This window comes from Pristiophorus japonicus, chromosome 14 (assembly GCF_044704955.1).
Source record: "Pristiophorus japonicus isolate sPriJap1 chromosome 14, sPriJap1.hap1, whole genome shotgun sequence".
NCBI classification, from domain to species: Eukaryota; Metazoa; Chordata; class Chondrichthyes; family Pristiophoridae; genus Pristiophorus; species Pristiophorus japonicus.
In genome coordinates, this window is record NC_091990.1 from 32609982 (window position 1) to 32631010 (window position 21029).

Sequence of the window (21029 nt, forward strand, 5' to 3'; positions counted from 1 at the left end):
ATACCTTTCAGTCAATGTCCCAGACTCCTCCATCACTATCCCTGGGTATGACTTGTCCCACCAGCAGGACAGACCCATTAGAGCTGACGGCAAAGTGGTATAAAGTCAGGACGGAGTAACTCTGGGAGTCCTCAACTTTGACCCTTGACCCCATGAAGTTTCATGGCTTCATATCAAGCATAGGCAAGCAAACCATCTGCTGATTACCACCTACCGCCCTCCCTCAGCTGATGAATCAGTACTCCTCCGTGTTGAACACTACTTGGAAGAAGCATTGAGGATAGCAAGGGCACGGAATGTACTCTGGGTGGAGGACTTCAAAGTCCATTACTAAGTGTGGCTCGGCAGCACCACTACTGACTGAGCTGTCTGAGTCCTGAAGGACATAGCTGCCAGACTGGGCCTGCAGCAGGTGGTAAGAGAACCAATATTAGGGAAAAACCTACTTGACCTCATCCTCACCAATCTACCTGTCGCTGATGCATTTGTCCATGACAGCATTGGTAGCAGTGATCATCACACAGTGCTTGTGGAGATGAAATTCTGACTTCACACTGAGAACACCCTCCATTGTGTTGTGTGGTACTACCAATGTGATAAATGGGATAGATTCAGACAGATCTAGCTGGGCATCCATGAGGCACTGTGAGTCATCAGCAGCAGCAGAATTGTATTCCACCACAATCAGTAACCTCATGACCAGGCATATCTCTCACTCCACCATTACCAACAAGCCAGGGGACCAACCCTGGTTCAATGAGGAGTGCAGAAGAGCATGCCAGGAGCTACAACATTGGTATCTACCCGATAATGTAGAAAACTGCCTAGGTATGTCCTGTCCACAAAAAGCAGGACAAATCCAATCCGGCCAATTACCGCCCGATCAGTCTACTCTCAATCATCAGCAAAGTGATCAAAGGTGTAATTGACAGTGCTATCAAGCAGCACTTACTCAACAATAACTACCTCACTGATGGTCAGTTTGGGTTCCGCCAGGACCACTCGGCTCCAGACCTCATTATGGCCTTGGTCCAAACAAGGACAAAAGAGCTGAATGTGAGAGGTGAGAAGGCAGCATTTGACCGAGTGTGGCATCAAAGAACCCTAGTAAAATTGAAGTCAATGGAAATCAGGGGAGAAACTCTCCAACGGCTGGAATCATACCTAGCACAAAGGAAGATGATTGTGGTGCTTGGAGGTCAATCATCTCAGCCCCAGGACATCGCTGTAGGAGTTCCTCAGGGCAATGTCCTAGGCCCAACCATCTTCAGTTGCCTCATCAATGACCTTTCCATCATCATAAGGTCAGAAGTGGGGATGTTCACTGATGATTGCAGTGTTCAGTTCCATTCGCAACTCCTCAGATAATGAAGCAGTCCATGCCAGCATGCAGAAAGACCTGGACAACATTTAGGCTTGGGCTGATAAGTGGCAAGTGACTTTCGCACCACACAAATACCAGGCACTGACTATCTCCAATAAGCGTAAACCACCGCCCCTTGACATTCTTGGCATTACTATCGCTGATTCCCCCATCAACATCCTAGGGGGTCACTATTGACCAGAAACTTAACTGGACCAACCACGTAAATACTGTGACCACATGAGCAGTTCAAAGGCTGGGTATTCTGTGGTGAGTGTCTCACCTTCTGACTCCCCAAAGGCTTTCCACCATCTACAAGGCACAAGCGAGGAGTGTGATGAAATACTCTCCACTTGCCTGGATGAGTGCAGCTCCAACAACATTCAAGAAGCTCGACACCAACCAGGATAAAGCAGCCCACTTGATAGGCACTCCATGCACCACCTAAAACATTCACTCTCTCCACCACTGGCGCACCGTGGCTGCAGTGTGTACCATCTACAAGTTGCACTGCAGCAATTCACCACGGCTTCTTCGACAGCACCTCCCAAACCTACAACCTTTTCCACCTAGAAGGACAAGGGCAGCAGGCGCATGGGAACACCATCACCTGCAAGTTCCCATCCAAGTTACACACCATCCTGACTTGGAAAAATATTGCTGTTCCTTCATCGTCGCTGGGTCAAAATCCTGGAACTCCCTTCCTAACAGCACTGTGGGAGTACCTTCACCACATGGACTGCAGTGGTTCAAGTAAGCGGCGCACCACTACCATCTCAAGGGAAACTAGGGATGGGCAATAAACCACAGCCTTGTCGAATTCAAATTCACATTTAATACCTTCTATCCAGACAGACACTACAATTTTGTAATGCCCCTTTCCTGTTAAGGAATATACAGGAAACTGCGTCTAATCTTCATTCAGTTCATCTTGTGGTCGAGTTCCTTCCTCAGGTTCCTTGTCGGAATCGACATAATGGACACTAGATTTTTGATTATTTTCTTTTGTTGATTCCTCACAGCACTATGATGCAACTTGGGGCCTTTTTCTCTCTCACCTCCACCAATCTAGCAGCACCTACCAGCTTCCAGCAACACTTGGCTAAATGGCCTGTTTACGTGCACTTAAACTTTTTACGTGCACTTAAAGATCAATCTGGAGGAAGATTTTTTTTACCAGACTTCCAACATGGTTAAGGAACTCTGTTCACTCTGGAGCTGTTGGACTCTCTCGTATATAACTTGCTCGCAGGCCTGGAACCAGCCTATACCCCAAGTATTGTTTCGACAGCTCTAGCAGATGTGAGTTTCTCTCATAACAATGTTTCCGTCAAACTATAGATGAAGCGATCATTTGTTGCAACAAGAAAGCCACCAAAGTCAAAATATTTCAGACTATTTCCTCAGTTCTCCATAAGCTGAGAAACATTCTCATCATCATTTTGACTCTACTGGTTAAACTTGAACTGTTCTTCAATAACAAGAAGCTTCTGGCTCATGTGTTCTTTGACCACTTGATTAATTCCTCATCTGCTTTGTCTTAATGCTGGGCAGGAGCAATCAGATTCTTAATCAGTGTATAAGTTGCAGGTCTGCAGATAGTAAACAAAATTGCGCACTTTTTAACATTTTGATTGGCACCCCATCCACCATCTTAAATATTCACTCCACCACCACCGATGCACCATGGCTGCAGAGTGCACCATCTGCAAGATGCACTGCAGCAACTCACCGAGGCTTCTTCGGCAGCACCTCCCAAACCCGTGACCTCTACCACCTCAAAGGTCAAAGGTGGCAGGTGCAGGGGAACGCCATCACCTCCAAATTCCCCTCCAAGTCACACACTATTCTGACTTGGAAATATATCGCCGTTCCTTCATCGTCGCTGGATCAAAATCCTAAAACTCCCTCCCTAACAGCATTGTGGGAGTACTTTCATCACATGGACTGACTGCAATGATTCAAGAAGGTGGCTCACCTCCACCTTCTTCAGGGCAATTAAGAATGGGCAATAAATGCTGGCCTTGCCAGCGATGCTCACATCTGGAATGAATGGGAAAAAAAGTGAATTAGCCACAAAATTAAAATTAAGTATTTCTACATACTCACTCTAGCTCATCCCCACTCGATAGTCTATGAATTTTTCAACTAATATTGACATTAAAGAAAAAAATCAATGTGGACCATATACTCCTTGGAGTTTAGAAGAATAAGAGGTGATCTTATTGAAACATATAAGATTCTGAGGGGCCTTGACAGGGTAGATGCAGAGAGGATGTTTCCCCTCGTGGGGGAATCTGGAACTAGGGGGCATAGTTTCAGAATAAGAGGTCGTCCATTTAAAACAGAAATGAGGAGGAATTTATTCTCTCAGAGGGTCGTGAATCTTTGGAATTCTCTTCCCCAGAGAGCTGTGGAGGCTGGGTCATTGAATGTATTTAAGGTGGAGATAGACAGATTTTTGAATGATAAGTGAGTCATGGTTTATAGGGAGCGGGTGGGATAGTGGAGTTGAGGCCAGGATCAGATCAACCATGATCTTATTGAATGGCGGAGCAGGCTCGAGGGGCCAAATGGCCTACTCCTGCTCCTATTTCTTATGTTCTTATGTATATCTAAATAACAAAGGTGTCCATTATTCAATCATTTTAACAGTATGCTATCTTATTCTCATCACCATTGTTACATTTGAATAAACACCCGAACTAGAGTGGTAATAACTAGCTGCTTTATTTTCCAGACCCTCTGGAACATTCATTCATAGAAAGTAATACAAGAGAGGACAATGGAGTGTAACTGTTACACATGTGCTTACTCCCATCACAGGCTCATCCGGTGTTTAGTGAACAATATGAAAGCACCCCACATATCAATTGTAACTTTAAACCATTTAAAAAATGGGATCAAACCCAAAGTTGGGAGCTGGGACATACGGCCCACTGACCACGCTGCAAGCTGAGAATGGGGTAGCTCCTTCTCTTAACTTTTAAAATGAAGTCAGAAGAAAAAGAGAAATAAACCCACACTTCTGCTTTAATGGCAGAATCACCACATGAAAGATTTATTTCCCCATCCAACAGGGATTATTTCATGCACTGTCTATACTGAGGCTAATGAGGCAGATCAGGGAGAATTTGGACCTAATTGCATCTGTTTACAGGCGGAAAATGAGCACAAGGGCTAATTCGGGGAACAATGTACACCTAAAAGGTGTCCGAGCTGGCGCTGGCATCCGCCTAAAACAGACATTATGCCCCTTAAATATGTAAATGATGGGCCTAATGCCTGTTTTCAGCTTCCTCTGGGTAATTGGATAGCGATGAGCAGGAGCAGGATCTGCTCCGATCAGCATCCTTCAACAGCCTAAGCAGGGCTGCCAACAAAAGGTACGTTTTGTTTTACATTTAATAAATTGTTGCTATGGAACCAGAAGAAGCAGGAGTGGTGCTCCGACTCCACAGTATTGCCAAGGTCCCCCCGCCCCTCCCCCGTTGCCACTCTAACACACCCCCACCCCAGAACCGACCTTCAGGCTGCTGCCGGTGTGACAAACAGCACGATATTCATCATCTTCAAATGGGGGAGGTGCTGTCAGTTCACCCAAGTAATATTAATGTGGCCCAACACTCAATTTCAGGCTGGCCATGCCTCCTGGTTGGGCCATGGGCCTCCTGGTTGGGTCATGTGCTCAGTGTGTGACACCCATTTCAGGTCGGAAAACAAGCCTAAAGCAATTTTCACCCCATCTTGTATTATCTCCCCACCCACAATACATGAACAAGCAGAATCATAGAAAGGTTACAGCACAGAAGGAGGCCATTTGGCCCATCAAGCCTATGCCAGCTCTTTGCAAGAGCACTTCAGCTAGTCCCACTCTCCCGCCCTTTCCCCATAGCCCTGCAATTTTATTTCCTCCAGGTACTTATCCAATTCACTTTTGAAACCCACAATTGAGGTCTGCCTCCACCACCTTTTCAGCCAGTGCATTTCAGATCCTAACCACTTGCTGCGTAAAAAGGTTTTTCCTCATGTCACCTTTGGTTCTTTTGCCAATCACTTTGAATCCATGTCCTCTAGTTCTTGACCCTTCCACCAATGGGAACAGTTTCTATCTACTCTGTCTAGACCCCTCATGATATTTAACACCTCTGTCAGATCTCCTCTCAACCTTCTTGGCTCTAAGGAGAACAACCCCAGTTTCTCCAGTCTATCCACGTAACTGAATTCCCTCATCCCTGGAAACACTCTTGTAAATCTTTTCTGCACCCACATGGGCTCAATTTTGGCCAGGAGTTGCTCCGTTTTTTTGGGGAGTAACTTGGTTTTTCTGGCGTAACTTAAAAATACCCATTTTCCCCAATCAATTTGCACCAGTGTAACCGAGTTAGTTACGATTTTTTTAGTTTAGTTTTTTTTTCCAAAAGGGGGTGTTACCAGCCACCTACGACAGTTCTGCCCATCTAGGCAACTTTAGCCAGCTAATAGTTACTCCAAATCTACATAGGCCAGCGTATGTGGCCACTTCAGAAAACCCTGCGGGTAAGGCTTTTTCCTACGGTGTTGCTTGTGTCTGAACGCGGATTTTTTTAAATTGTTACTGAGGAAAGTTGGCTTTATAGCAAGAAAGGGCATGTAAGCTGCTTTTCAATGTTTACCAGTGCCAGAATGTATTGCTCCAAACATTCTGACGCTGGTAGTCGATGCCGGTATCCCAACCTTGTGGAATCTTTAAACTAACCTTCAGCGTCAGAACAATCGCCGGGTGCCAAAAAAACGGCGTCCAGTGCTGAGCATAATTGGGGCCCATGTACTTTAAAGTCCGCTCCAAGACAATAATAGATCTCCGTGTTATTGGCGTGTTATGCTACGGATTAAATTATTCCGTTTTCTCTGCGAGATTTTCTACTGACATTATTTCACCAACAAGCTACTCATTGCAGTCGATTATCCGTCCATTCTCTGCACGCTAGGTAAATCAGCCACTCGCATTTCAAAAATCATCACTACCACCCGCATTGCTGGCCACACAAAACAAAAGCAGTTTCTGTGTAGAGGGCAGAAAGAATATAACAGGCCATAAAATACAATTTTTTTATTTAACTTTTCTTAAAACTTAAAAAAACAAATTCTTTTGGTCACACGACAAGGTTTCCCAGGTAATAAAATGTGAGTGTTACTTGTTCAATCTGCATTTGCCAACATTATTCACAATCCAATAAGTGACAAAGTCACTGGTACAAAAAGGTACAGTGAGGACGCGTGGGATATGCCATTTACCCCATAAGTAAAGACCAACTCATAAACCATGGACAGCAAAGGCACTGGGTCTTTCTGGGTAATTAGCTGTGTACCTCACCCTCCCAACTGTTGATGCTTTCTCTGCCGATGTCTGCCATTGCCATTAATTGTTTCTGTCAGTGGAAGAATGTTCCCTTTATTGAAGTAGTGCAGACTTTTGACCCAAGTACTGAAATAAGAGATTAACAGCACTTTGGTCTCCCACCTTGGGAAATATCTCACCTATTTATTTCCCCACCCAAACACAAATACTACCATCGGCCCGCTGCTAAGAACTGGCACTGTGACTAGTACTGAGGATAGTCCTAAGCAAATTTCAGAATGGGCATTGGTCCAAATAATTAAAGCACCAGACATACAAAATTAAAGTGTTTAAAACACTGTAGTAGACCTCATCATCCTAGGCATGCTAGTTTGTTTTTAGAAGTATAGAATCACTTTTCCTCCTTTAAGAAACAGATGGACTCTTGCATTGAATCTATTGTATAATCTTTCCCTGGAGTGGAATAGAGCAACATTTGTACCTGTGTACCCATTGCTTTTTCATTTATTGAAGCTGGAAGCAAGTGAAGGAGGAAGAGAGGATGGGGAATAGGAAGAAGATGGGAAGAATTCTACTCGTTTAAGCACCACACCAGAGATTGACAGAAATACATTTTCTTTTATACAGTTAGGGGCCAAAATTTTCCCCCGACTAAGAGTAGGCGCTCTCACCGGATGTGAAGATTTTTCTCCATGAGGCGGAGAAAAGAGCGATATTTGGTCTTTTTTTTGGGTTGGGGCGGATGTCGGGTCGGCTGCGTGGCAGAAGTGCTGTTGGGTCGGGTTGACCGCTGCTCCGAGTCATCAGCGCCATCGGAGTCAGCTGACAAATAAAATAAAATGGCGGCCGCAGCAGTGTGCCCTCACCTTTAAGGGTGGACGCAACGCTCAAACACACACAGCTTCCCGCCGGGGAAACCTGTCAGTGGCATCGACTGGCGGCCACTCTGCTCCGGCGGGGCAATTTTCCGTGTGGGGGGGTGTAAAGGGTATTGCCACCGGTCAGAAGGGGGTCGGCGCATGCCCGACGGAGCGGCAGCACGGCGGCACTGAAACCCGTTCCTGCCACTCCCGGCCCAGGGGCAATTTAGGACGGGTCAGCCCATCTGTCTGCTCCCGGTCGGTGAGGTCTATCCGCTCCATTACCACCCCTTAGAGGCGGTAATGGGCCTTAAGGAGGGGGGTACATTCGGCCCCTTAAAGTTTAAAAGGGAACGTTTGTTTAGAATGTGAACTTTGAAAACTGCCTCTCTATGAACACCCAAGAGAAGGAGAAAAATGGCAATGGCATATAGACACAGTGGGAGGCTTAATTCCCTCATTAGATGAGGAATGCATCAACTTAAAGAGTTTCTTTAAAGAAGTTACATTTTACTCAGTTGAAATTTTTACAGGAATTTGGCAGTGAAGCTTCTGTGGTGTGTCATTAAGAATCTATTGACATCCAAGAAGTTACAATTCTAGAGTGTTACCCCAGATATGCTAATTAATTACAGTGGGATAACAAAAATATATCCCGCATTCTGAGACTACGCCTGCAGTTTGAAAAACATCATAAAGAAAACATGAAATGTCCATCACCACACTATTCATACTTGAGCCTTACTCTTTATATGTACAATATATATGCTTCACAATGCGGAGATCCTGAGCACAATACTAATAGATGTCACAAACTGACTATATCACAATACACAAACCCCATAATAATCACAATAAGGTCAATAGAAAATATGAGTCAAGACAACTCATAAGAAGATATTTTCCTGCCTTTGTGCTCTAATGTTAGTGAAAGTGTCAGCCTGAGTATAAAGCATATTTCTGACTTTATACTCAAGTAAATGTTCTCACTAACATTAGCGGAGAGGGGACAATAAACCCCAAGAAGGCTACATTTAAAATGCTATAGTTTAGTAAACCGTCATGGAAAACTTGAACCCCTCTGATTTACCATATCTTCAGGCATAGAAATGTGATATTTCCACAAGTAGTTCGGCGGGCAACCTGCACATCAAATTTGGAAGCTCAGTAAAAATGTTGCAGCCCAATACAACGAGCTAATAGGAACCAGTGCTCTCCCAGTTTGCTGCATTAGAAAACACTGATTTCTTGCCTTATTTTGCCATGTGACAATCACGGAGAACACTTGCTATAAAAATAAGAACCTATGCTTGATAAATGATTTTTTTTGTAAAAAAGGTAGGTAGTTAACAGGGCTACTAATATTTTAAATCTAGTCGCCTGAGTAATATTTTGGTAACTGGGTGATACTAGGTCACTGTGCGTTGTTTGCTGCCCCTTTATCTATGATCCAATATTTTATACATAGCCATAGTCAAATCATGATACAGCACACCATGATTCTAAAACATACAAGTCCTCTGTATGCTGATAGTTTTAAAGATTTTGGAAATCATTGATCATATCAGGAGGTCCTGGTACCATTTTTTGGCATTAAAATGATCACACATGAATACTTCCTCTATTGAAGTGTAAGGAAGTATGTTGTGGATTCATGATGTGCAACAGGGAAGGATGTGATTTTGAAACCATACACTTCGACTAATATTTCAAGAAGAGAGAAATGGTTTTTGAATTATCATGTCCCGCCCCCCCAAAAAACAAAATAGTTTATCATTTTCTCATATGAGTAATAAATTCTTCCAGATACTTCATGAGCACCATAAAAGCATTTGATAGCAATCTATTTGCCATTCCTTGTGTAAGTACCTTGTGTTGAAAAATCTGCTGAAAATCTGAAAAAGATTGAAATCGCAATAAAAAAAGGACACATGTAAATTGCAGAAAAATGTGAATAATCCGAAGATATCACAATTACAATGAAGTAGACATCAACTGGCTAACGATTCCACATATGTAGTCCAATAGTCAATAAGAGTTATTGTCAGGCAGAGCTGAAAGCATGTAGGACTTTGACATCTGAGACAAAGTCCTACCTTGAGTGGTATAAACAAAGGAGAAATAAAAGATTGCTTCTGAGACACAGGGGGCTTCATCCAACACAAGTGCAGATTCAAAATGAGATAATGTTCAACTCTTCATGCTTGGCTTCAACAAGCTCGTTTTTATGTCTGGCCAGAAGAGAGTGATGGCGCAAAGTTCTTGGGTCCAAATATTGAAAGCAGCCATAGTCTATGTACATGGAGCGAAGGAGAGGTAGAGTGATTCCTGTTCTGTTCCTATATTCTGGGCACCTTTGAGATTGTCCATGAATGTTGAGGATCTTTAAACCTCTTTAAGTGTTATTTGACAACCTCCAATTATGTCCTTTATCTCCACCAAAAATGCAGCATGGTTACAGTAATGCTGCACAATGTTATCATCCATGTTTACCAAGATTCTGCAGGAGGGAAAATGGAAAATGAATGTCAATTAGAGCTGACTAATTGTTGTCAAAGCTCTTGAGCCTTAAAAAAGCTGACCCACAAAAAGGACATCTTCTCCCTACACAAAACATGTTGAAAGCATTCAAAAGTACTTTTGAATTACCTTTAATCGCCTATGAAACCTCCTTTATATGAGACAGCAAAGTGCTCATGCTATTCCTTAATGAGCCAATAGGAGACATGCTTCCAATGTGCACAGACAATAGGCCGTTCTTCCTGAGGAAGAACACTTTGAACTTGCAATTTGCTCCTCCAGTCTGCTTGGCTTAGAATTCAAGCTCATCCCCTAGCTGTTACAACTCTTTTGGAGTAAACAATATTAAACATTAAATCTTAAACATTAAATCGTGCCCCCAATCTTGGGGACACTCCAAACATTTCCCAAGGCCCTTTTTTGTTTTTTTGGGTTTTTAAAAATATTTTTGTAGTTTTTTTTTGTGTTTTTTTTTTGGGCCCTAGCTGTTACAACTCTTTTGAGTAAATAAAACATTAGATCAAGTGCCCCCCCGATCTGGGGGACACTACAAACATTTCACAAGGCCCTTTTTTTTGTTTTTTTTTTGTTTTTTTGGGTGATTTTTGTGTTTTTTTGGGGGGTTTTTTGGGCACTAAAATCATAGTTTCTTTTTCCAAGTGCCCCCTATAAAAGGGGAGGGGGACATTAAAACACAGCAATTAAAACAAATTAAACTTTAAAACATAAAATCAAATTAAAATTTGGTTGCCGGGGGTGATGATGCACTCCAGTCCCTCCGGCGCCCACCTCTCACGGAAGGCCGCGAGCATACCGGTGGACACCGCGTGCCCTAGCTGTTACAAATCTATCTGCATCACAACCAGTTGCAACTTGTTTGCAAAAATCAGGGCTATAAAATCCTGACTAGCTCACCATATTTATTGTTTCTAAATTTAAATACAAAATTCCTTCCAATAAACTGGGAACACCTGTTCTGAGTTCTTGTCATGAGTCATTGACAAGGACCAAAATCAGTGCTCAAATCAACAATGGCCACATTCCAATCCAGTCACGGACAAACATTCCAAGCTTTTTAAAAAACTATTTGCACACATTCATTTCCTCTTATTCAGCTGTTACCTCATTTTGTTTTGCAAAGATCTGATATTAAAATGATCAAATCCACAAAATTGTGTCTATTTTAATGTTAATGTAGGCTCTGACATTGACATTTTTATTATTGGGTTGAACAAAACACCTCAAGGAAAGCTTAAGAGATGTTTGCATTGCTGTTCTACTTATTGTTCAATATTAAAAATGTGTCACCTTTGTCATTCCATGAATGGAGCACAAATTAAAAGATGCAAATTTAAGAATTCAATGAAGATATTAAGAAAATGTATCTTCCAAATAAAACTACAAACATAACCGTTGAAATTCATCTTGTAGTATTGTAATCATAAATTAACAGCTCTCCAGAAATACAGTGGATAAATGAGTGAAAAACATTTTAACAGGAACACCAGCACCAGTTCCAGACTTCATGGTTATTGTGAGCCTTCCCAATGTATTATAGTTTGCAGTGACGTTAAGCTGTTTAGGCTATGCAGCTACACACGCTGCGTAGTGTAATTTGGAAGTAAAGTCAACTAGACAGAATTCTGGCAAGTGCCATGACACACTAGTCTCACAATGCTATGGCTTTGCACCGGCTGCAGCACAACAACAACTGGTGTGAGGTGAACTTAAAAAAATTCTGACTGCAAATTAAAATATAACATTAACATAAAATTACAACACAAAAGCAAGCCATTTAACCCAACCTATAAGTGTTGGTGTTTATCTTCCACACAAGTAGTAGTCCTCAACGCATGCTCATCCTTTTCCCATAGCCTTTTACATAAGAAATAGGAGCAGGAGTAGGCCATTTGGTCCCTCGAGCCTGCTCCGCCATTGAATAAGACCATGGCTGATCTGATCATGGGCTCAGCTCCACTTCCCTGCCCGCTGCCCATAACCTGAGGTTGGGGGTAATATATTAGCATGAATAGAGAATTGGCTAACTAACAGAGAACAGAAAGTCGGGATAAATGGTTCATTCTCTGGTTGGCAACCAGTAACTAGTGGGGTGCTGCAGGGATCAGTGCTGAGACCCGAACTATTTACAATCTATATTAACGACTTGGAAGAAGGGACTGAGTGTAATGTAGCCAAGTTTGCTGCCGATACAAAGATGGGAGGAAAAGCAATGTGTGAGGAGGACACAAAAAATCTGCAAAAGGACATAGACAGGCTAAGTGAGTGGACAAAAATTTGGCAGATGGAGTATAATGTTGGAAAGTGTGAGATCATGCACTTTGGCAGGAAAAAAATCAAAGAGCAAGTTATTATTTAAATGGAGAAAGATTGCAAAGTGCCGCAGTACAGTGAGACCTGGGGATACTTGTGCATGAAATGGTATCTTGGCCTTTATTGCAAAGGGAATGGAGTATAAAAGCAGGGAAGTCTTGCTACAGTTATACAGGGTATTGGTGAGGCCACACCTGGAATACTGCGTGCAGTTTTGGTTTCCATATTTACGAAAGGATATACTTGCTTTGGAGGCAGTTCAGAGAAGGTTCACTAGGTTGATTCTGGGGATGAGGGGATTGACTTATGAGGAAAGGTTGAGTAGGTTGAGCCTCTACTCATTGGAATTCAGAAGAATGAGAGGTGATCTTATCGAAACGTATAAGATTATGAGGGGGCTTGACAAGGTGGATGCAGAGAGGATGTTTCCACTGATGGGGGAGACTAGAACTAGAGGGCATGATCTTAGAATAAGGGGCCGCCCATTTAAAACAGAAATGAGGAGAAATTTCTTCTCTCAGAGGGTTATAAATCTGAGGAATTCACTGCCTCAAAGAGCTGTGGAAGCTGGGACATTGAATAAATTTAAGACAGAAATAAACTCTTAAACGATAAGGGGATAAGGGGTTATGGGGAGCGGGCAGGAAAGTGGATCTGAGTCCATGATCAGATCGGCCAAGATCTTATTGAATGGCAGAGCAGGCTCGAGGGGCCGTATGGCCTACTCCTGTTCCTATTTCTTGTGTTCTTATGTTCTTATGTAATTCTTGACTCCCTTATCGCTCAAAAATTTGTCTATCTCCACCTTTAATATACTCAATGACCCAGCCTCCACAAGTCTCTGAGGCAGAGAATTCCAAAGATTCACGACCTTCTAAGAGAAGAAATTCCTCCTCTTTTGCATTTTAAATAGGCGGCTCCTTATCCTCCTTTTCTTCAACCATCCACCTAACCTATTCAATTACTAACTCCACTAGTGCATTCCACAGTCTCATAACCCTCTGTGTAAAAAGGTTTCTCCTGCTCTTTGTTCTTAATTTCTTACATTTAAATATTATATCTTTGTCCCTTCAATCACTGGAAACAGACTGTTTCTATCTTCTTTGTCCTATCTCTTCATATTTATTATGTTATCACCGATTATTATCACATTCCAGACCTTGTTATTTAAGATCAAGTGTGAATACTCTGCACACTAAATGCTGGTACAAATTCAGAGGCAGTAAATGACGAGCAGATACACCTCTGGTGTTAAAAAAAAACAAGCCTAAAGGCTTTGTGTCTTAATGCAAGGAGTATCCGCAATAAGGTGGACGAATTAACTGTGCAAATAGATGTTAACAAATATGATGTGATTGGGATTACGGAGACGTGGCTCCAGGATGATCAGGGCTGGGAACTCAACATCCAGGGGTATTCAACATTCAGGAAGGATAGAATAAAAGGAAAAGGAGGTGGGGTAGCATTGCTGGTTAAGGAGGAGATTAAGGCAATAGTTAGGAAGGACATTAGCTTGGATGATGTGGAATCTATATGGGTAGAGCTGCAGAACACCAAAGGGCAAAAAACGTTAGTGGGAGTTGTGTACAGACCTCCAAACAGTAGTAGTGATGTTGGGGAGGGCATCAAACATGAAATTAGGGGTGCGTGCAATAAAGGTGCAGCAGTTATAATGGGTGACTTTAATATGCACATAGATTGGGCTAACCAAACTGGAAGCAATACGGTGGAGGAGGATTTTCTGGAGTGCATAAGGGATGGTTTTTTAGACCAATATGTCGAGGAACCAACTAGGGGGGAGGCCATCTTAGACTGGGTGTTATGTAATGAGAGAGGATTAATTAGCAATCTCGTTGTGCGAGGCCCCTTGGGGAAGAGTGACCATAATATGGTCGAATTCTGCATTGGGATGGAGAATGAAAGAGTTAATTCAGAGACCATGATCCAGAACTTAAAGAAGGCTAACTTTGAAGGTATGAGGCGTGAATTGGCTGGGATGGATTGGCGAATGATACTTAAGGGGTTGACTGTGGATGGGCAATGGCAGACATTTAGAGACCGCATGGATGAACTACAACAATTGTACATTCCTGTCTGGCATAAAAATAAAAAAGGGAAGGTGGCTCAACCGTGGCTATCAAGGGAAATCAGGGATAGTATTAAAGCCAAGGAAGTGGCATACAAATTGGCCAGAAATAGCAGTGAACCTGGGGACTGGGAGAAATTTAGAACTCAGCAGAGGAGGACAAAGGGTTTGATTAGGGCAGGGAAAATGGAGTATGAGAAGAAGCTTGCAGGGAACATTAAGACGGATTGCAAAAGTTTCTATAGATATGTAAAGAGAAAAAGGTTAGTAAAGACAAACGTAGGTCCGCTGCAGTCAGAATCAGGGGAAGTCATAACGGGGAACAATGAAATGGCGGACCAATTGAACAAGTACTTTGGTTCGGTATTCACGAAGGAGGACATGAACAACCTTCCGGTTATAAAAGGGGTCGGGGGGTCTAGTAAGGAGGAGGAACTGAGGGAAATCCTTATTAGCCGGGAAATTGTGTTGGGGAAATTGATGGGATTGAAGGCCGATAAATCCCCAGGGCCTGATGGACTGCATCCCAGAGTACTTAAGGAGGTGGCCTTGGAAATAGTGGATGCGTTGACAGTCATTTTCCAACATTCCATTGACTCTGGATCAGTTCCTATGGAGTGGAGGGTAGCCAATGTAACCCCACTTTTTAAAAAAGGAGGGAGAGAGAAAACAGGGAATTATAGACCGGTCAGCCTGACATCGGTAGTGGGTAAAATGATGGAATCAATTATTAAGGATGTCATAGCAGTGCATTTGGAAAGAGGTGACATGATAGGTCCAAGTCAGCATGGATTTGTGAAAGGGAAATCATGCTTGACAAATCTTCTGGAATTTTTTGAGGATGTTTCCAGTAGAGTGGATAAGGGAGAACCAGTTGATGTGGTATATTTGGACTTTCAGAAGGCGTTCGACAAGGTCCCACACAAGAGATTGATGTGCAAAGTTAGAGCACATGGGATTGGGGGTAGTGTACTGACATGGATTGAGAACTGGTTGTCAGACAGGAAGCAAAGAGTAGGAGTAAATGGGTACTTTTCAGAATGACAGGCAGTGACTAGTGGGGTACCGCAAGGTTCTGTGCTGGGGCCCCAGCTGTTTACACTGTACATTAATGATTTAGATGAGGGGATTAAATGTAGTATCTCCAAATTTGCGGATGACACTAAGTTGGGTGGCAGTGTGAGCTGCGAGGAGGATGCTGTGAGGCTGCAGAGCGACTTGGATAGGTTAGGTGAGTGGGCAAATGCATGGCTGATGAAGTATAATGTGGATAAATGTGAGGTTATCCACTTTGGTGGTAAAAACAGAGAGACAGACTATTATCTGAATGGTGACAGATTAGGAAAAGGGGAGGTGCAAAGAGACCTGGGTGTCATGGTACATCAGTCATTGAAGGTTGGCATGCAGGTGCAGCACGCGGTTAAGAAAGCAAATGGCATGTTGGCCTTCATAGCAAGGGGATTTGAGTACAGGGGCAGGGAGGTGTTGCTACAGTTGTACAGGGCATTGGTGAGGCCACACCTGGAGTATTGTGTACAGTTTTGGTCTCCTAACCTGAGGAAGGACATTCTTGCTATTGAGGGAGTGCAGCGAAGGTTCACCAGACTGATTCCCGGGATGGCGGGACTGACATATCAAGAAAGACTGGATCAACTGGGCTTGTATTCACTGGAGTTCAGAAGAATGAGAGGGGACCTCATAGAAACATTTAAAATTCTGACGGGGTTAGACAGGTTAGATGCAGGAAGAATGTTCCCAATGTTGGGGAAGTCCAGAACCAGAGGTCACAGTCTAAGGATAAGGGGTAAGCCATTTAGGACCGAGATGCGGAGGAACTTCTTCACCCAGAGAGTGGTGAACCTGTGGAATTCTCTACCACAGAAAGTTGTTGAGGCCAATTCACTAAATATATTCAAAAAGGAGTTAGATGAGGTCCTTACTACTAGGGGGATCAAGGGGTATGGCGAGAAAGCAGGAATGGGGTACTGAAGTTGAATGTTCAGCCATGAACTCATTGAATGGCGGTGCAGGCTAGAAGGGCCGAATGGCCTACTCCTGCACCTATTTTCTATGTTTCTATGTTTCTATGGTGCATGCCCATTGTCAGTGCCTATTTTACCTTAGCCATTAACTGTGCAAATATATCTATGTACCCAGAAATGTGCAAACACTACCAATATGTTCACATGCCTTTGAATAAAAGATTCAGGCCACAAGTGAACTGACCCTACCAAGATCCTCTACTGAATGGGGAGTCCACACCACTAATTAAATTACTCCAAATACTGATTGCTCACAATATCAGAGCTGCTCAGTTTATACCATCTCAGAATGGAAAAACTCCATTCGAAAGTAATAAGATGCTGCATCACTTTCAAACCATGGAGTTTATTCATCATGTAGTATCACATGATAACTGAGATCGCTCCACTGCTGTCTAAAAGGGAGAGTCACTCCACGGAGACGAGCAATAACTGCATTTACCTTGATTTCAGAGTTGTGTCTGGTATGAAACCTACAATTGAAGCACAGAGTTCCTGCATTGGTCATGGCTCCAGTTTGTGTACTTACCAGCCCACTAGGGATTGCTACTAATGTGGCCGTGTAAATGAGGCACTCCCAAAAGAGATAAAATCTGCTCAATTACTCACCCTTTCATACACTTCTTGTAAACTTTGCAAATTCTCTCCTCGAGCAGCCCATACTTCTCGGAGATCTAGGTCAAGAATGTCAAAATGCAATTGTCAAAAGGGTCAAACAAAATTGTTTCACATATCTGAGAAGGTCAACTCTGCTCAGGGGTTTATATTAGCGAGTCCTAATAAGGGTTGAAACCTGGGAACGAAGGACCACATATTTACTGGAGGCTTTTACTGTCCATTGTGGCCCGTATATATTTTATTAAATACTTTTATCCTAAATGAAGCCATATGGTAAAAAAAATCTTCAACACATATGAATAATGAGAATATGGAAGTATAGGATATTCATCAATCCTCCACTCCCACAGCCACAGCCACATACATCCCTGACCTAAACTCTCTTCAAGCTCAGCTTATTGCTGGGATTCAGGATCAGTGAATTTATTCTTGTTGTTCTAGATTTTCTCTCTTGCGGCAATCTCTCCATAATAGTTTTAACTTTTCTTGTAAAGTTCAATGGGCGTGTTTGCCATGTAAATAATATTAGTGAAAGAAATACGAAGTAATGAAAGAAATCAAAATATTTACAACCCTGTAGCTGTTGCTGAAGAGCAAAGTACCACCAGTTATAAAAGAAGTCCTGGATAAACTGGCTGCTGCTTGTATTTGAATCTTTCCGCTTGTGTAGTAACACAACACACATATTGGGAGAAGTTAATGAAACCCATGAGGGAAATCACAGTGAGCAATATTAAAATGTGAGTGCATTATTTTGAAAGGTTAATGCCCTCATTAAAACAGCTGGCAGAGGAACACGTTAACACATTCCTATGCTAATATTACACCGTGCAATTTCACCCCATAACAGAAATAATTTTCCAATTGAATTCAGCTGATTTTTGTAGACAGGTGCTTCCCAAATATACACACCGAATAATTTTTATTTAAGGCAATTTTCTTCCACCTCTCCTCTGCTGTAGTTCATGCTGGGTGCAGTTCCACAGCTGGCAAGCACTCTCCGATACTTCATCAACGTAGCCAACCAAGACTGATCTTGTCCTCACCTGACACCCATTCCCGCACACTTCTTGTAGGTCACTTGACAACAATCAGGAATTGGAATCCTGGTCAATTTACTCCTCCGTAACTCAGGAACACTGAAGCCAATTGTACCGCTTGTAAAATCACGCAGCCTGAGATCAGCTAACTCGGCACAAACCACGGACCTTCTGGTCTTTATGGCTCCGCTACTCACTGAAAGAACTTGCTACGTCATGAGGAGTATGCCACTGAATTATTTTTTTTGTCAGGATGAACGCTAGTTGCATTCTGTATCCAGATGGTCACCCTACACAGACGTTTTGAACAGCTGGCTTCTGTATAAAGCTGAGGCAAGCTTTTCCCCCAGGATAATGGTGGAACATTTACTTTTCCACAGATTAGTATTTCTCTGCAGTTGCATGGGTGACAAAATGTTAATATTGAAATATCCCTTGAGTGGAATTAATCTCCTATCACAGTCTTCTTTAGCACCAGTTAGAAAAAAGGGTAAAAATCATGTGACAACTTGGCAATACCGCCCGCCTCATCCATTGTCAACAACTAAGTACCTCTTTCTGAGCCTTATCAACAACAGGTTAAAAGCAGGCAGCAGGTGGTACCGCTAGGGGTAATTTTGACTTTTTGTGATTGTATAAAAGGGTTGCTAGCGAATTGGCGGCCCATTTTACATCTCTCCTGATTTTTATTTCATTTGAGGTCAGTGGGAGAGATGTCCCACTGAGTTACTGCAAAGGCAGATTCAAACAGTTAGGAAATTCCTTAATATGCTGGAAAGGCTGCAGTAGTTTAATAACATGACGTGCAACAACTTACACATTGATTTTCCCCATTTTATCTCACTGCATTTTGAAGTAGGATATTCAACAAAAGGAAATAAATAATCCAATACTTACAGCATTCTTCAATCCATTAAGGTTAGGAGTCTTTAACATCAGGGCATCAAAAACTTCTTCTGACTCCCTCCGCACATATAACAACACTAGAAAAGGAATATAGTTATGTATTTAGAAACATAGACATAGAAACATAGAAAATAGGTGCAGGAGTAGGCTATTCGGCCCTTCGAGCCTACACCACCATTCAATGAGTTCATGGCTGAACATGCAACTTCAGTACCCCATTCCTGCTTTCTCGCCATACCCCTTGATCCCCCTAGTAGTAAGGACTACATCAAACTCCTTTTTGAATATATTTAATGAATTGGCCTCGACAACTTTCTGAGGTAGAGAATTCCACAGGTTCACCACTCTCTGGGTGAAGAAGTTTCTCCTCATCTCGGTCCTAAATGGCTTACCCCTTATCCTTAGGCTGTGACCCCTGGTTCTGGACTTCCCCAACATTGGGAACATTCTTCCTGCATCTAACCTGTCTAAACCCATCAGAATTTTAAACGTTTCTATGCGATCCCCTCTCATTCTTCTGAACTCCAGTGAATACAAGCCCAGTTGATCCAGTCTTTCTTGATATGTCAGTCCCACCATCCCGGGAATCAGTCTGGTGAACCTTCACTGCACTCCCTCAATAGCAAGAATGTCCTTCCTCAAGTTAGGAGACCAAAACTTTATTTGGGGTTTATTTTTTGGTTATTATTTGCATTATATTTTACATGTGGTCATTATTCATCCAATTTTCCAAGGAAAACCATGCAAAGTGAAGAGTCAGTATTAATATAACATTGTCTCAGTGTGTTATAGTAACACATTCACAGACAATCATAGAATTGCTAATAGAATTGTTGATTGAAAGTTAAAAATGGCAAAAGGATTTGAGATCTGAATTGCCTTCAACAGCTTTCAAAACTGCACAATGTCTCAATATTTTTTAAGTGATTTTCTATATTTTATGACAAAAATTATCGAAATGCATTGATGGAAATATATTTATTCTGTGCACAGTTCTATTAATGGTGACACTGTATATTCAATAATGATCTGTACTGTACACTGCAGCAGATTTATTTTAATCCAATATTAAATCCAAACTGCATGCGCATAGGGTTCATCCATTCCTAATAAATATGGATTTTAACGACAATCTTATGAATTAATAACATCATTAGGGAGCCTTTCATCCTGATACAAGATTACATTAAGTGATATTAACATATACTTAAAACCAACAGGGATTATAAAACAAAGCACAGCTCTTTATATTCCAAAATTTTCAAAAACTGAAAAATGAATTGTACTTCCTATATTTTCAACTTGGGAACTAATGTCTAATACAAAGGTTAATAATCTGCAGTGGATACTGTAATTTGAATATTTGGAACATACATTTCATAAATATTTTATATGGCATATATATTTTAATTAATTCCTAGTTTTACTTACATATGAGACACAGCACTAATGGAGATATATAAAATCAAGGAAAGATCTATTTTCAGTAAATATTTTAATAAGTATTCAGTTTTTCATGTGGGAAAATATATTTTTATTATAATATTCAAGAAGTTTTGAGTGGTTTTAAATTTTGACGATAATGAACTCTCACAAAGATAAAATCTTATGAATCATCTACAGGGACTTCTATGAAGGCAGAGTGACACATTAAACTCCCACATCAACCAAGAGAAACAGTCACAGTTGGAACAGAACTCAAGATGGTGAAATTAAATCCCAGTAACATATACCCCAAAATATAATACAATCAGCTGCCCACTGAGGTGAGGAACTTCCTGCTGTTAGCAAATCTTCATCAAGTCCAAAAACATTTGCCTGTGGGCCTCACAAGCTGAAAAGTAGTCCTTGCACTATTTAATGTCAAGAATCTTTACATGCTCGCAATTTATAAGCATTGTTGATTATTTGTTAAAGCTTTT

At 41.9% G+C, this 21029-nt stretch overlaps 1 protein-coding gene across 1 annotated transcript in view; it reads right to left on the reverse strand.

The window, feature by feature from the left end:
- Positions 1-6496: 6496 nt before the first annotated feature.
- LOC139279347 (grainyhead-like protein 3 homolog) overlaps positions 6497-21029 on the reverse strand; it is an 89442-nt gene continuing 74909 nt past the window's right edge. The window contains exons 14-16 of the mRNA XM_070898467.1: positions 19099-19184; positions 17153-17217; positions 6497-10064 (exon numbers count right to left, since the gene is read on the reverse strand). Of these exons, the coding sequence (XP_070754568.1) occupies positions 9950-10064; positions 17153-17217; positions 19099-19184 (266 nt within the window). The 3' untranslated portion in view covers positions 6497-9949. The remainder of the gene's footprint in view (positions 10065-17152; positions 17218-19098; positions 19185-21029) is intronic.